The 17,500-nt window shown below is 22.6% G+C and overlaps 2 protein-coding genes across 3 annotated transcripts in view; both read right to left on the reverse strand.

The window, feature by feature from the left end:
- Positions 1-17,500, reverse strand: part of LOC135200971 (uncharacterized) — a 113,595-nt gene that overhangs the window by 62,587 nt on the left and 33,508 nt on the right. The gene's annotated exons all lie outside the window — the stretch shown is intronic.
- The window catches only part of LOC135200641 (proline-, glutamic acid- and leucine-rich protein 1-like), a 34,682-nt gene continuing 34,263 nt past the window's right edge, over positions 17,082-17,500 (reverse strand). Inside the window, exon 4 of the mRNA XM_064229249.1 lies at positions 17,082-17,212. Within this exon, the coding sequence (XP_064085319.1) occupies positions 17,082-17,212 (131 nt within the window). The remainder of the gene's footprint in view (positions 17,213-17,500) is intronic.

Raw genomic sequence — 17,500 nt, forward strand, 5'->3', positions numbered from 1 at the left:
AAAATACATGAATAAATAGATAAATAAATAGATAAATAAATAAATAAAAATCAATAAGTAAATGAATAAATAAATATAAATGAATAAATAAAACCAAATAATTCAAAATTAATTACTATATTAAAAAAATATGAATAAAAAAAAAATAAAAAAAAATAACTAAACAAAATTAAAAAATAAACAAATAAAAATAAAAGTATAAAGTATAATAAAACAAAGAATATATAAAATAAAATAAAAATAAACTAAAATAAAAAATAAAAATAAATTAAAAACAAAAATAAAAATCGTTAGGTTTTGAAAAAATAAATAAAAATGGGAAATTGAAAATATCAACGAATTAAATATAAATAAACCGTATAAAAATACGTATAAAAATGGGAATAAATACAATATGAATAATAAAAAAATAAAAATAAAAAATAAAAAATTAATAAAGTAAATAAAATAATACATAATATAATATAAATAAATAAAAAAATAATCAAAATTAATAATAAACAAAAAAATAAAATAAAAGAAAAAATAAAATAAAAACAAATAAAATATAAATAAATCAAATAAATATGAATAAAAAAAATAAAAAATGGCTAATAATAATAAAAATAAAAATAAATAAATAGTATATAAAAAAATAACTGAATAAAATAAATAAAATATAAAAAAATAAAAATAATAACTAAAAATAAAAAATGAAAAAAGAATAAAAAAATAAATAAACTAAAAATAAATACAAAAATGAATACATAAATAAATAAAAATATAAAAAAAATTCAAAAATAAATAAAAAAATAAAAAAAAGAAAAATAAAAAGTTAAATAAAATAAATAAATAAAAAAATAAAATAAATAAAAACATAAATAAAAAAAATAAATAGTTAAATATAAATAAAATAAATAAATAAAAAACATAAATTAAATAATAGAAATTAATTAATTAATTTAATAAAATTAAAAAAATGAAACAAATGAATAAATAAAAGAATAAATTATATAAATAAGTAAACAAAATAAATTATTTACTAAAAATAAATAAATAAAGAAATGAAAATAAATAACTAAAAATAAAATAAATAAAAGTAAATAAAATAAAATAATAAATTAAAATGAATAAATAAATTAAAAAAAAATATATATAAATAAATAAATAAAAAATAAATCAAATAAATAAAAAAATAAAAATAAAATAAATAAATAAGTAAAGATAAATAAGTAAATAAATAAACTGGAACTATAGGAAATATATCAATAAATATAAATATATAAAAATATAATATATAAAGTGAAAATAAAAAAGAAAAATAAATTAATAAAATTAAAGAGAAAATAAATTAATAAATACATAAAAAAATAATCTATTAAAAATGAATAAATAAACAAATAAAAATAAATAAATAAGTAAATAAATATAAATAAAAAAATGAATAAATTATAAAAATGAATATAAATAAATGTATAAATAAACATAAATAAATAAATAAAAATAATAAATAAAAATAAATACGAATAAATAAAAAAATCACTGAAAAAATGAATACATGAAAAAGTAAATAAATCAAAAATTAGTAATAAATATAATTATTTAATATTTAATAATAAATATGTAAATAAAAATAAATAAATGAATAAATAAATAAAATAAATAAATGAATAAATAAATAAAAATTAATAAACAAATAAAAGAAAATAGATTAAAATATATCTAAATAAATGAAAAATAAATAAATAAAATTTATTTAATAATGAATCATAAATAAATAATAAATAAAAGTAAATGAATCATAAATAACAATGAATGAATAAATAAATATAATTAATATTAAAGTGAAAACAATATTAAAATAACTCTAATATAGATAAAAATAAAAATAAAAATTTTTGAACGATAAAATAATGATAATAAACAGAAAACTGAGAATAATATAAAGGAAAAATAAAAAAGTAAAATTAAAAGTAATATAAATAGAAAATTAAGAAATTTATTAAAATTACTTATATATATATATATATATATATATATATATATATATATATATATATATATATATATATATATATATATATATAGGTATTATAAAAAATAAAACAATAAAAAATAAAAAATATAATTCCCATAAAAACATAAATAAAAATGAAAATTATAATAGTAATGAAAATAAAATAATAATATCGAGAAAAATAAAAAATAAAAGTGATAAAAATAGCAAAAAATAAATAATAAGTACAAAAAACAAAAATAATTAATAGTAAAATATATAAAAATAATAAAAATATAAAAAATTAATAAAATAATAATACGAATTTGAAACAAAAATATTTAAAATCAAAATAAATTTAATAAAAACCTAATTAAAATAATGAAATAATAATAGATAAAATATAAATAACGACAATAAAAAAAAAGTTAGAATAATAAAATATATATAATAGAATAAAAATAAAAGGAATGCTAATACCTATAATAAATAGAAAAATGAAAAAAAAATAATTACAAAACTAATAATAATTACAAAATTAAAAGGAGCAAGATTAGTACCAGAACTGATGGGGATACGAACACCAACACCACCAACACAACCAACCCAACAGAAACCAAAACAGCAACCTCCTTGGAAAAGGCGCCTGGAAAAGCAAATCATGGTGATGAGATCTGACTTGAGTAAACTGAAAGAGATGGCAGAAAAAAGGCTAAGAAGCAAGGAAACAAGGGAGAAACTGAACGAGAAATACAAAGTACAGGAGAAGGGTCTAAACAACACAATAGAAAATGTAAAACAGAGGCTGAAGGCCAAAGCACATAAGATCCAACGGTACATGAACAGGAATAAGGGATACCAACAGAACAAACTATTCGGAACCAACCAGAAAAGACTATACAGCCAACTAAGAGGGGAAGACAACCACCAAGATATTCCAGAAGCCGAACCAAGGAAGAGACTCTGGGAAAACATCTGGAGCAATCCGGTATCACACAACAAACATGCAACATAGCTCCAGAAAGTCAAGGCTAAAGAAACAGGGAGAATAAAACAAAGATTCACTGACATCACGACAGACACAGTCAGACACCAACTAAAGAAAATGCCCAACTGGAAAGCCCTAGGTCCCGATGTAGTCCATGGATACTGGCTCAAAAACTTCAAGGCCCTACACCCAAGAATAGCAGAACAACTCCAGCATTATATCACAAATCACCATGCGCCCAAATGGATGACCACAGGAAGAACATCCTTAGTCCAGAAAGACAAGAGTAAAGGAAAAACTAGCCAGTAACTACAGGCCTATCACCTGCCTACCAATAATGTGGAAGTTACTAACAGGTATCATCAGCGAAAGGCTATACAACTACCGAGAGGATACAAACACCATCCCCCACCAACAGAAAGGCTGCAGAAGGAAGTGTAGGGACACAAAAGAACAGCTCCTGATAGACAAAATGGTAATGAAGAACAGTAAGAGAAGGAAAACCAACCTAACCATGGCCTGGATAGACTATAAGAAAGCCTTCGACATGCTACCACACACATGGCTAATAGAATGCCTGAAAATATATGGGGCAGAGGAAAACACCATCAGCTTCCTCAAAAATACAATGCGCAACTGGAATACAATACTTACAAGCTCTGGAATAAGACTAGCAGAGGTTAATATCAGGAGAGGAATCTTCCAGGGCGACTCACTGTCTCCCACTACTCTTCGTAGTAGCCATGATTCCCATGACAAAAGTACTGCAGAAGATGGATGCTGGGTACCAACTCAAGAAAAGAGCCAACAGAATTAACCATCTGATGTCCATGGACGACATCAAGCTGTATGGTAAGAGCATCAAGGAAATAGATACCCTAATCCAGACTGTAAGGATTGTATCTGGGGACATCAGTATGGAGTTTGGAATAGAAAAATGTGCCTTAGTCAAGATACAAAAGGGCAAAGTAACAAGGACTGAAGGGATAAACCTACCAGATGGGAACAACATCAAACATATAGATGAGACGGGATACAAATACCTGGGAATAATGGAAGGAGGGGATATAAAATATCAAGAGATGAAGGACACGATCAGGAAAGAATATATGCAGAGACTCAAGGCGATGCTCAAGTCAAAACTCAACGCCGGAAATATGATAAAAGCCATAAACACATGGGCAGTGCCAGTAATCAGATACAGCGCAGGAATAGTGGAATGGACGAAGGCAGAACTTCGCAGCATAGACCAGAAAACGAGGAAACATATGACAATACACAAAGCACTACACCCAAGAGCAAATACAGACAGACTATACATAACACGAAAGGAAGGAGGGAGGGAACTACTAAGTATAGAAGACTGCGTCAACATCGAGACGAGTGGCTCAAGAGTACATGGGAAGAAGGACTGATAAAATTAGACGAAGACCCAGAAATATACAGAGAGGAGAAAGACAAGCAGAACAGAGGAATGGCATAACAAACCAATGAACGGACAATACATGAGACAGACTAAAGAACTAGCCAGCGATGACACATGGCAATGGCTACTGAGGGGAGAGCTAAAGAAGGAAACTGAAGGAATGATAACAGCGGCACAAGATCAGGCCCTAAGAACCAGACATGTCCAAAGAACGATAGATGGAAATAACATCTCTCCCATATGTAGGAAGTGCAATACGAAAAATGAAACCATAAACCACATAGCAAGCGAATGTCCGGCACTTGCACAGAACCAGTACAAAAAGAGGCATGATTCAGTAGCAAAAGCCCTCCACTGGAGCCTGTGCAAGAAAAACCAGCTACCTTGCAGTAATAAGTGGTACGAACACCAACCTGAAGGAGTGATAGAAAACGATCAGGCAAAGATCCTCTGGGACTATGGTATCAGAACAGATACCTGCAAATAGACCAGACGTGACGTTGATTGACAAAGTCAAGAAGAAAGTATCACTCATTGATGTCGCAATACCACGTGACACCAGAGTAGAAGGGAAAAGATTGAAAAGTATCAGGAAAGAGAGAGAGAGAGAGAGAGAGAGAGAGAGAGAGAGAGAGAGAGAGAGAGAGAGAGAGAGAGAGAATGACTTTGATATCATAGTATATGATAAAGACTGATATATAAATATGTACACTGATCTTGGCCCTGCATGTGAAAATGACCTCCATAGGTTCTCTACGAGCCTGTTCAAGTAGTGCCAAGGAATAATCAGAATCCAGACTTGGAATAATTAGAAACCCTTGAAAACCTCTACGGGTTATACAACGAATGTTTAACTACAGTCTCTGGCATCTTTGAATATGATTAAAATCAACTTGTATAATTACCTATTTCAGACATTCCAACCTTCGGTACGTTGTTCAGCAGTTTAAGCAACAATAAGAAAATCATAATTATGCGAATATGCCTACATAATATTACTGCAGCTGAGGCAGCAACTACTTTTAGTTTAACATGATTCTAAAATGGTTTGCTTTAAGAATAAAGGTAAAAATGATGTAATAATGTCAATGTAAATTAGAATGAAATATACAAACAAAAATAATAAATAAATAAATAAATGAATAAATAAATAAATAAATAGATAAAAATAAATAAATAAAAATATATAAATTAAACTTAAATAAGAATAAATAAGATTAAATATATAAAAATAAATAAAATTTAAAAATAAAAATAGAATTAAATAAATGAAAAATAAAAATATAAATAAATACAAAATAATAAATAAGTAAACAAAATAAATAAATAAATAAATAAAGAAATAAATAAATAAATAAATAAATAAATAAATAAATAAATAAATAAAGAATAAATAAATAAATGAAAAATAAATTGATAACTAATAAAATATATAAATAAAACTAAAAATAAACAATAAATAAATAATGAAAATAAATTGATAGATAAAAATAAATCAATAAAGATCAAAAAAAATTTAAAAATTATTAAAAATTAATAAAATTTTAAAAAAATAAATAAAATGATTAAATAAATATAAAAATAAATAAAAAAAATAAAAAAATAAATGAATGAAATAAATAAATAAATAATAAATAACTAAAATAAATAAATAAATTAAATAAATATAAAAAATATAAATAAATAAATATATATATATATAAATAAATAAAAAATATAAATAAGAAATAAATAAATAAATACTTGAGTAAAATACATAAATGAATAAAATAAATAAATAAAATACAAATAAATAAATAGAAATAAATAAATTCATTAATAAATGAATAAGTAAATAAGCATAAATAATTTAAAACAAATAAATAAATAATAAATAAAATAAATTTGATGGATAAAAATAAAATAAATAAATAAATTTAATTAAAAATAAAAATAAAAATGCTAAAATAAATTAATAAATAAATGAAAATAGATAATATATAAATAAATAAAAAATAACAAAAAAAGGAATAAAAATAAAAAAAAAAAATGAATAAATAAAGTAAATAAATAAATAAATAGTTAATAAATAAATGAAAATAAAACATAAATAATTGAATAAATAAATAGTTGATAAATCAAATAAGAACAATAAATAAAATTTGAAAAATAAAAATAGATAAATATATAAATAAATAAAAAAACAATAAATAAAGTTAAGTACAAATAAATTAATTGAATTAAAAAACAAACAAATAAAAAATTAAACAATAAACATAACAATAATAAGAAACTAAAATTAATAAATAAATAAAAATAACATAAATAAGTAAATAAAATTAAAGGATAATTAAAACTAAATTAAATAAAGAATTAAATAAATAAATAAATAAATTAAAAATAAATTAAATTAAAAAACAAATAATTAAAAAATGCAATAAAAATTCAAAATAAATCAAATAAAAATATATAAAATATAAATAAATATAAAAAAATAAAAAAATAAATAAAATAAAATTAAAATAAATAAAATAAAAATTAAATTAAAATAAAAAAAAATAAATAAAATAAATAAATAAATTAAATAAAAATAGATAAATATATAAATATATAAAAATAATAAATAGAGAAATGAAAAAAATAAAAATAAAAAATTAAATTAAAAAAATAAAAAAAAATAAATGCATGAATAAAAAAAATTGGAAAATAAATAATTTAAATAAAAATAAATAAATAAAATAAATAAAAATTAATTAATTAAATAAATAAACATTATATATATATACTTAAAAAATAAACAAATTAAATAAAAAAATAAATAAATACAATTAAAAAATAAATAAAAATAAAAAATAAAATAAAAAAATAATTAAGTAAATAAAAATACACAAGTAAATAAAATCTGTAGAAATAAATATATATATCTATATATATATATCTATATATATATATATATATATATATATATATATATATATATATATATATGTGTGTGTGTGTAAAAATAAATATATAAATTAAAATAAAAAAAAGAAATATAAATAGATAGAATTAAATAAGTAAATAAGCAAAAATAATGAAATTAAAAGAATAAATGAAAATGCATAAAATTAAATAAATAAATAAAAATAAATAAATATATAAAAAATCATTTAAAAAATAATAAATAATAAAACAAATAAAATAAATAAATTAATTAATAATTTAATAAAAGTCAATAAAAATAAATTAATTAATTAAGACATAAATAAATGAATATTTAAAAAAATAATTTAAGATAAATAAATAAATAAATAAACAAATAAATAAATAAAGAAATAAATAAATAAAAATAAACAAATAAATAAAAATTAATTAATTAATTAATTAGACATATACATATATAATTAAAAATAAATAAATCAATAAAAAAATAAAGATAAATAGTAAATAAATAAAAATAAAAATAAAAATAAATAAAAATAAATAAGTAAAAATATATAAGTAAATAAATAAATAAAGTAAATAAGTAAATAAATAATAAACATATGTGTATATATGAAAAATAAAATATATAAATTAAAGTAAAAAAAAGAAATAGATAAAATAATAAAATAAAAGTAAATAAATACATAAAAAGAAATAAAATAAAATAAAAATAAATAAATACAAATAAGCATAATAAAAACAAATACATAAATGAATACAATTAAATGAATAAATAAAATTATGAAAATTAGTGAATAAAAATAAATAAAAATAAATAAAAAAAAATAAATAAAAATATAATAAATAAAATCAATGAAAATGAATGAATGCATAAAAATAAATAAATAAATAAATAAATAATAAAACTAAATAAACGATAAAAATAAATATATATATAAATAAAATGAAATAAAGTAATATAAAATAAGTAAAGATATATCTAAATAAATGAAATATAATGAATAAAATTATATAAAAATTATGAAAATAAAATTATAATATTAAAAATCAAAATAAAAATAAATAATATAAAAATAAAATATAATAAATAATTTTAAAAATTTTGAAGAATACGATATATAAGAATAATAAAAATATAAGTAAAAATTAAAAAAAATAATAATAAATTGAAATACAAATATTTTAATTAAAAACAAATTTAATAAACTAAATTAAAATGATAAAACAATAATAATTATAATCTAAATAATAATAATAAAAGTTTAAAAATACAAAATAATAATATATCTATAATAAAAAGAAATAAAAACAATACTAATAACTATAATAAAAAATGAAAAAATAATAATTAGAACAATAAAATAATAAAAATAACCAGAATCTTTGAACATATATGGGGCAGAGGAAAGCACCATCAGCTTCCTCAGAAATACACTCACTATCCCCACTACTCTTTGTAGTAGCCATGATTCACATGACAAAACTACTACAGAAGATGGATCCAAGAACGACTTCAGCCAGAGTTTCTACGACTTGTGCAAAGTGCAAGGCACACCGCTTCCTGGTCGAGATGCCCCAAGAAAACAGCTGCGGTTACTGCCATTGCAATGAAAGGGATGAATTCATCCTTCAGCTCTAGTAGGCGCTCCTCCCAGAGGTCGCTATCCTGCCCACCATGTCGATGACACTGGTGCGCAGATATCCATCATTCTAGAGGCTGAGATTCTTTACAGAGCTCGGGTTGACAGGCACCAATTCGTCAAAAGGAAAGCCTCAACCATGTTAAGATGTTCTTGTCACACGACCTCACCGTTTTAATGTATATACTATGGAAGTTATACCGTCCTGCTAGGACAAGATTTTAAGCCTCATCCTACTTTTTCACAGTCCCAGGGTCACTGCCCTTCCTTACATATCTCCAGACCAATCCTACAGTCCCCCAAGATCCAAGGTATCTACAGAGAGAGGTAGCGTCATCCCCACTCAATATCCCAGAAGCCTCTATGTGTACTTTGCTGAACATCTGTACAAGAAGTCTCCTGATGTTTGGTGCGGGCGTGGTTCTTTATAACCCCGTTCATGGGCGTGGCAGGAGAGTCTCTTACACAGGTGCATGCTGGTCATACCAAAGGTGGACATAAGTAAGGTGGTTGCATCAGGAGCGAAGGAAATCGGATAGTCGTCATCTCTTGCCTGCCTAGGCCACGCCCCCTTTACACTTGGGCAGCTGTGCGATGAAGGGAGGCTTGTAGTAATTGTAATTTATTTGAAATGGTATTCATTACACATTCTTAAGGCAAATGCAATTGTGATTCTTCAAAGGAATCTCTGCTTAATATTAATTGTAGTTGTAATTGATATTTGCTAAACGGATAATGACGTCATACTACAGATATGACGTCATATACCGAAATATTTCTTTGATGTCAATAAACATTTTAACATATCCTTATGTTTTACTGATTTATGTGGCACCACACACCTTAATTTAGCTATGTAAAAATGTCAACATAGTAAAAAAGACCTCTTCCCTCTTTGAGAACTGAAATATGAAGAACAGAGAATAAATGGGGAGGAGCTTAGTGACAGAAAACGATCAAGCAAATATCCTCGGGGACTGTGGTATCAATACACAAAAGGTGATATGTGCCAATAGACCAGACGTGACGTTGATTGACAACATTAAGAAGAAAGTATCACTCATTGATGTCCCAATACCATGGGACACCCGAGTAGAATGGAAAAGATTGAAAAGTATCAGGGGAGAGAGAGAGAGAGAGAGAGAGAGAGAGAGAGAGAGAGAGAGAGAGAGGAGAGAGATGAGAGAGAGAGTCGAGAGAGATCGATGGAGAGAGAGAGAGAGAGTATTCACTGATCTTGACCCTGCATGTGAAAATGGCCTCCATAGGCCTGTTTAAGTAGTATCAAGGAATAGTCATAATCCAGACTTCCAATGAAAAAGTAAACTTGAAAAACTCTACGGGTTATATAAGGAATGTTTAACTAAAGCCTCTGACATCCTTCAATAAAATTATAATTGAGTTTCATAGTTACCTATTTCAGACATGCCAACCTTCGGTGCGTTGTTCAGCAGTTTAAGCAACAATGAGAAAATCATAATTATGAAAATAAACCTACATAAAATTACTAGTAGATATGAGGCAGCAATTACTTTTAAATTAATTACTTCCAGAATAAAGGTAAAAATGAAATATTAATAAAAATAAAAATAAAAAATTTGAAAAAAAATAATAAAAATGAAGTATAAAGAAAATAATAGTAATAAAAATAAATCTTAAATCAATAGTTATAAACGTAAAAATAATAAAAATAATAATAAAAGTACTAATAAAAAAGATATAAAAATATATTAATATACATACAGCTAGTAAAATTATAATAATGAAATTTAATAATACAAATAATAACTGTAAAAATAAAAATAATTATGAAATCATAAAAATAATAATTACATTTAGTAAAACATACTGATTATAAAATTTCAAAATAAAAATAATATATATGAAAATAAAAAAATAAGAACAACAAAATAATATTACTAATGATAAAAATGAAAAAGAATAATAATAAAAACAAAACAAAAGTAGGAATACATAAAAATAAATAAATAAAAAAAATAAATATATACAGAAAAATAGATAAATATATAAAAAGGAATAAGTAATTAATAGAAATAAATAAATGAATAAATAAATAAATAAAGAAACATAAATGAATAAATAAAAAAATTAATAAATAAACAAAATAAAATGAACATAAAATATATGAAAATAAATAAATAATTAATTTTTAAAATTCAATTTTGAATAAATAAATAAATAAATAAAAAAGTATGATATAAAAATAAAATAAATAAATAAATAATAAAAATAATGAATAACTAAATAAATATTAAATAAATAAATAATAAATATAAATATATATAAAAAATTAATAAATAAATAAAAATAATAAATATATGAATAAATAAAAATAAATAAATAAACACATGAAAATATATAAATAAAATAAAATAAATAAATAAATAAATAATTAAATGAAAGTAAATAAAGAAATAAATTAAAAGAAATTAAAGTAAATGAAAAATAAAATAAATGAATAAAAATAAAAAAATGAATCAAAGTAAATAATAAAAATGAATAAATAATGAAATAAATAATGTAATAATAAATTAAAAAGAAATAAATAATTGAAAAAAAAAAAAAAATAAACACAAAAAAAAAAAAAAAAAAATAATAAATAATAATTAAAAATTAATAAATGAAAAATGGAATAAATGAGTAAATAAAAATAAATAAATAAAAATAAATAAATTGATAAAAATTAATAAATCAAAATAAAAATAAAAAATAGAAAAAAAATAAAATTATTAATTAATAACAAAAAACATATATATGAATAAATAAAAATATTACATCAAATAAAAACCAATATAAATGGGCCAATAAATTGAAAAAAAAAAAAATAAATAAAATAAATGCATAAATAATTAAATGAAAATAGATAAATGAAAATAAATATATAAAAAATAAACATATAAATAGAAGTATAAAAATGAACAATACTAAATAAAAAAATAAATGAATAAGAAATAATAATATAAAATATAAATAAAATAAATAAATAATAAATAAATAAATAAATAAATAAATAAATAAATAAATAAATTAAATAAATAAATAAATAAATAAAATTAAATGATTGAATAAATAAATAAATAAATATATAAAAATAAATATAAATAAAAAATATAAAAAGAAAAATAAATAAATAAATACATACATCAAAAATAAATTAATTAATAAAAATGAATAAAAAATAACAAATAAACAAATAAAAAAAATAAATAGAAAAAATAAATAAATATAAAATAAATCACAAATAAAATAAAAAATAAAGAAATATAAATAAAAATAAATCAATTATCAATAAATAAAATAAATAAATGAATAATTAGATTAATTAGTAGAAATAAATCAATAAAAATAAATAGATAAATAAATAAATAAATAAGAATAACTAAATAAACAAAATAAAATTTAAAAAATACAAATAGATAAATAAATTAAAATAGAAATAAATAAATAAATAAAAAATAACAAAAAATAAACAAAAATAAATACATAAATAAATAAATAAATATAAACTATAAAAATAAATGAAAGAATAAAAATAAATAAATATTACATAAAATAAAAAGATAAATAAATATAAAAATAAATAAATTAATTAAATATAATAATAAAAAAATAATATATAAAAAATAAAAATGAATATAATTAAAAAAATAAATAAATAAATAAAAGTAAATACGTAAATAAATAAATAAAAATAAATATATAAACAAAGATATATATATACAAATAAATATATATATGAAAATAAAACAATAAAATAATAAATAAATAAATATAAATAAACATATATAAAAAATAAAAGATTAATAAATCAAAAAATAAATAAAAAATAGAAATAAATAAATGAATGAATAAATAAATAAATATTAAGAATAAATAAATAAATACATAAATAAATAAAAATATAAATAAATAAAAATAAATATATAAAATAAATCTACAAATAAAAATAAATAAATATAAATAAATAAATATAAATAAATAAATATGTAAAAATAAATTAATTAACAGAAATGAATAAATAAACAAATATATAAAGTAAATAAATAAATAAATAAATAAATAAATAAATAAATAAATAAATAAAATAAATAAATAAAAAATAAATAAAAATAAACAAAAGTATTTTATATAACTAAACATAAATATTCTAAATAATATAAATAAAAAACCACTAAATAAAAAATTAAGAATAAAATAAATATAAATAAAATGAATAAAAATAAATACATAAGAATAAATAAATAAAAACAAATAAATAATTAATGAAAAATATATATACCAATAGGATTTAAATAAATAAAAATAAATAAATGAAAAATCAACAAAAATTAAGAAATGAATAAAATAAAATGAATAAAAATATATCAAAATAAAATGAAATAAAAATAATTAAAAGAAGTGAGTTAATAATATTCAAAACAAATAAATAATATAATAATAAAAATAAGGACAATACAATAATATATAAATATAAAAAATCTAATATAAAATAATTAGAATGCAAAAAAATTTAAAAAATAATAATAGCAAAACTAAAGAAAATGTAAATCAAAAAATTAAGTAAAATTAAAAGTAATCTAAATAAGAAAATAAAAATAAAATTAATTAAAACATATATATAAAATGAAAAACTAAAAAATACATAAAAAAATATAATTTCCGCATATAACCAAATTAAATTAAAAAAAATAATAATCCTGGAAACAATAAAAAGATTAATGAACTTAATAAATTAATAAAAAGTAAAAAATAAAATAATAAGATTAAAGAAAATACTTCCCCTAAATTTATAAAATAAAATATAATCCAAATAATAATACAATACAATAAATATAATGCACCGGAAAAAAAATCATAAAATAAATAAAAATATGAAAATAAAATGATAATAAGAATAATAACAAACAAATAGAATTCAAAAATAATAAATAAAATCACAAAAATATTGAAAAATCAATATATAAAAAATAATAAAATTATATAAAACAATAAAATAATAATAATTAAATACTAAATATTTAAAATAAAAGTAAATTTCTTAAAAACCAAATAAAAATTATGAAATAATAATAAGTAAAATATAAATAAAATAAGGAAAAGGAAAACAAAAAAATCATAAAATATATATAAATAAAATAAGAATATTAAAAACGATAAAGTGTATATAGAAATAATATAAATTAAAACAATACTAATAACTAAAATAAATATATAAATAAAAATTAAAGATAATAATTAGAACACTAAATAATAATAATAAGCAAAGAATCCTTGAACAAATATGGGGTAAAGGAAAGCACCACCAGCTTCCTCAAAAATACAATGGCCAACTGGAATACAGTATTTACAATCTCTGGGATATATTTATAACTATTAATTTCAGGCTTATTTTTATTTTTATTATTTTATTTATACTTCATTTCTATTATTTTTATTTTTATTTTTTATTTTTATTTCTATTAATATTATTTCATTATTTTTATCCTTATTATGGAAGTAAACCATCTTTTAAACTTGGTAAATTCAAAGTGATTGCTTCCTCAGCTGCAGTAATTTTATGTAGGTCTATTTTCTTAATTATGATTTTCTCATTGTTGCTTAAACTGCTGAACAACGCACCGAAGGTTGGCATGTCTAAAATAGGTAATTATGAAAGTCAATTTTAATTTCATCCAAAAGGTGCCTGAAGCTGTAGTTCACCATTTGTTGTATACCCCGTAGAGTTTTTCAGGGTTATATTTCTATTCGAAGTCAGGATTCTGACTATTCCTTGACACTACTTAAACAGGCCAGTAGATCGCCTATGGAGGTCATTTTCACATGCAGGGTCAAGATCAGTGAATATATTTATATTTCAATTTTTACAGATGAAATATTATATCATAGTCATCAAAGTCATTCTCTCTCTCTCTCTCTCTCTCTCTCTCTCTCTCTCTCTCTCTCTCTCTCTAACTCTCTCACTTCTTCCCCAACTCCAGGAAATCTTTAACTACTTTCTCTCTCTCTCTCTCTCTCTCTCTCTCTCTCTTCTCTCTCTCTCTCTCTCTCTCTCTCTCTCTCTCTCTCTCTCTGTGCCAGCAACGCTGGCATTCCACCTTCCATGCCACAAGGGCACACCAACCAACGAAGGGTTAGGGGAAAGTCACGTATAAGACGGGAGAGGACGTGGGGGACTCAATGCATTTTCTTAAGGGCGCCAGATCCACTCCTCCGCCAGCCCCGTGACGGAGGGGAAGTGGACGCAAAAAGAGATTAAAGGTTATCAGGATTATCGTCCATTTTTGTTATTTTATCATTATTATTGTTTTTTTTTTTTTTTTTTTTTTTTGCCTTTGGGAGGGTTTTTTTCCTAAACGGATTAGAGATAATCAGGATTATCGTCTGTTTTTTTTTATTTTAATTTTTTATTTATTCATTTATTTATTTTAGCCTATGGGGGCTTTTTCTTTTTTGGGGGATGGCATTTTTAAGTCTTTGGGAGTTTTTTTTTTTTTTTTTTTGGGGGGGGATTGGGTGTATATTTTATTTTATCTTAATTTCTTTTTTTTAGCCTTTGGGAGAGCTTTTTCTTTTAGGGGTAGGATTTTTTTTTAAGCCTTTGGCAGTATTTTTTTTCGGGTAGGGGTGGTTAGTGGTAGGTTGGTGTCTGTCTATCACTGTCTTTCTTTTTTTAGCTACTAAGTTTGTGTGGGGGGTTGGGTGATGGCCATTTCTATCTCAAGAATTTTTCCTCCACTTTATCTGTCGTATTTTTTTCTTCTTTATTGTCCCCCGTCCTCACTTCTGTTTCATGCCGTTTTTTTTTTCTCTCTCTCTCTCCCTCATTCAGTTCCCCGTCTTATTTTTTGCTTATTCCCGCTTCCGTCTCTCTCTCTCTCTCTCTCTCTCTCTCTCTCTCTCTCTCTCTCTCTCTCTCCTCCTGTTCTCCGTCTTTTTCCTTCTCTCTTTTCTTTCGATGTCATTCTTCAACCATTTGGAGTCTCTAACATTCTCTCTCTCTCTCTCTCTCTCTCTCTCTCTCTCTCTCTCTCTCTCTCTCTCTCGGTAATTAGTTTAAGCTCGGTCTAAACAACCCTCTATGACATTATTTGCATAAGATAAGGCACCCTGAATCATTAGTTCAAAGGAAAAATCAAGTTACAGAAATGTGTAGTACATAAAAAAAATTATGGTCTGGGTTCAAAAATAAAAATTATATTAATCCCGTTTAGATCAAATCAGAGTACAACCCTTTCAAGATAAAATTTTTTTTATAGGAAAAGGCATAAATATCACATACATGTACTACGCAGGGGCTTTGGGAGGCCGCAAATCTCCGCCACGGCATGGAACTCAACCAGGATATTATCCCTTTCTCCCCCAAAGATCTACATTCCTATGTCTCCAAATGTTACCTTATCATTTTTTTACCTTTGGTCGAGTTAAGGTCAAAATCCACACGGAATAATTTAACTAATATACAAACGAAATTTATGTGCAAATAAGCAAATCAAAAAATAATTATAACGCAAATATCCGCCAAAGCTATTGAACACACGCCCAAAACAACTCATCTTCCCTAAGATCTACATTCCTATCTCTCCCAAAATATGGTGATCACTTGGTTAAATTTTCTTCAAAATACACACGTTAAATTTTTTTTCTAAGAAACGGACAAACAAATTATGCGTCCTTGAACAAATAAAAAACGCTTATAAAAAACATATTCTTAGTTTTTCGGGCCTGGGCTACAAAAATGCGTGGAGTTGCCAGTCGAATCGGCCTCCACTCTTAGAAAATGTTAATCGGATCAGAACACCTTGGTAAAATATTAATTTAACTAAAGAAATATATATTCAACCTTCAATTATCAAATTGGACTTTAAACTAAATAACTGCTTAATAATAGCCGTAATCGATTCAGTTTATCAGAGCAAGAGATTATACTGAAAAAATCAATTTTATTATCATTTATACTCTATCATGACTTCAGCGACGCGCGAACTCTCGAGAATTGAATTCATCGCTGAAGCGAACTTCGCTGATTTCCGAGCGACTCATTGCTGTAATGAATCGAGGAGGAGATGAATATTCCTCCTCCTCCTCCTCCTCCTCCTCCTCATCCTCCTCATCCTCACTCTCCTCCTAATCCTCCTTCTCCTCCAACTCCTCCTCCTCCTCTTCCTCCTCCTTCTCATCTTCCTCCTCCTCCTCATCCTCCTTTTTCTCCCCATCCTCCTCCTCCTCCTCCTCTTCTTCTTCTTCAACTGCGGAATCTTAAGTCGTCCCATTTGCTAATAGCGAAATCAAAAAGGTCCTTTGATAAAAGTCACAAAAGACTTTGGGAAGTGGCGTAGAAAATTGCTATGGAAGGTTCCCATTTTCGAAGATGCCTTTTTATTATTATTCAATTGACTTTTTTTTAATATACAGTTAGTCATTTGATGATTTCTTGCTCTCTCTCTCTCTCTCTCTCTCTCTCTCTCTCTCTCCTCTCTCTCTCTCTCTCCAGCAACTCGGATCGTATGCAAAAATTTAGGGTGAAACAGCGCGTTGTTTCACCA

This window comes from Macrobrachium nipponense, chromosome 27 (assembly GCF_015104395.2).
Source record: "Macrobrachium nipponense isolate FS-2020 chromosome 27, ASM1510439v2, whole genome shotgun sequence".
In the NCBI taxonomy this organism is placed as follows: domain Eukaryota; kingdom Metazoa; phylum Arthropoda; class Malacostraca; order Decapoda; family Palaemonidae; genus Macrobrachium; species Macrobrachium nipponense.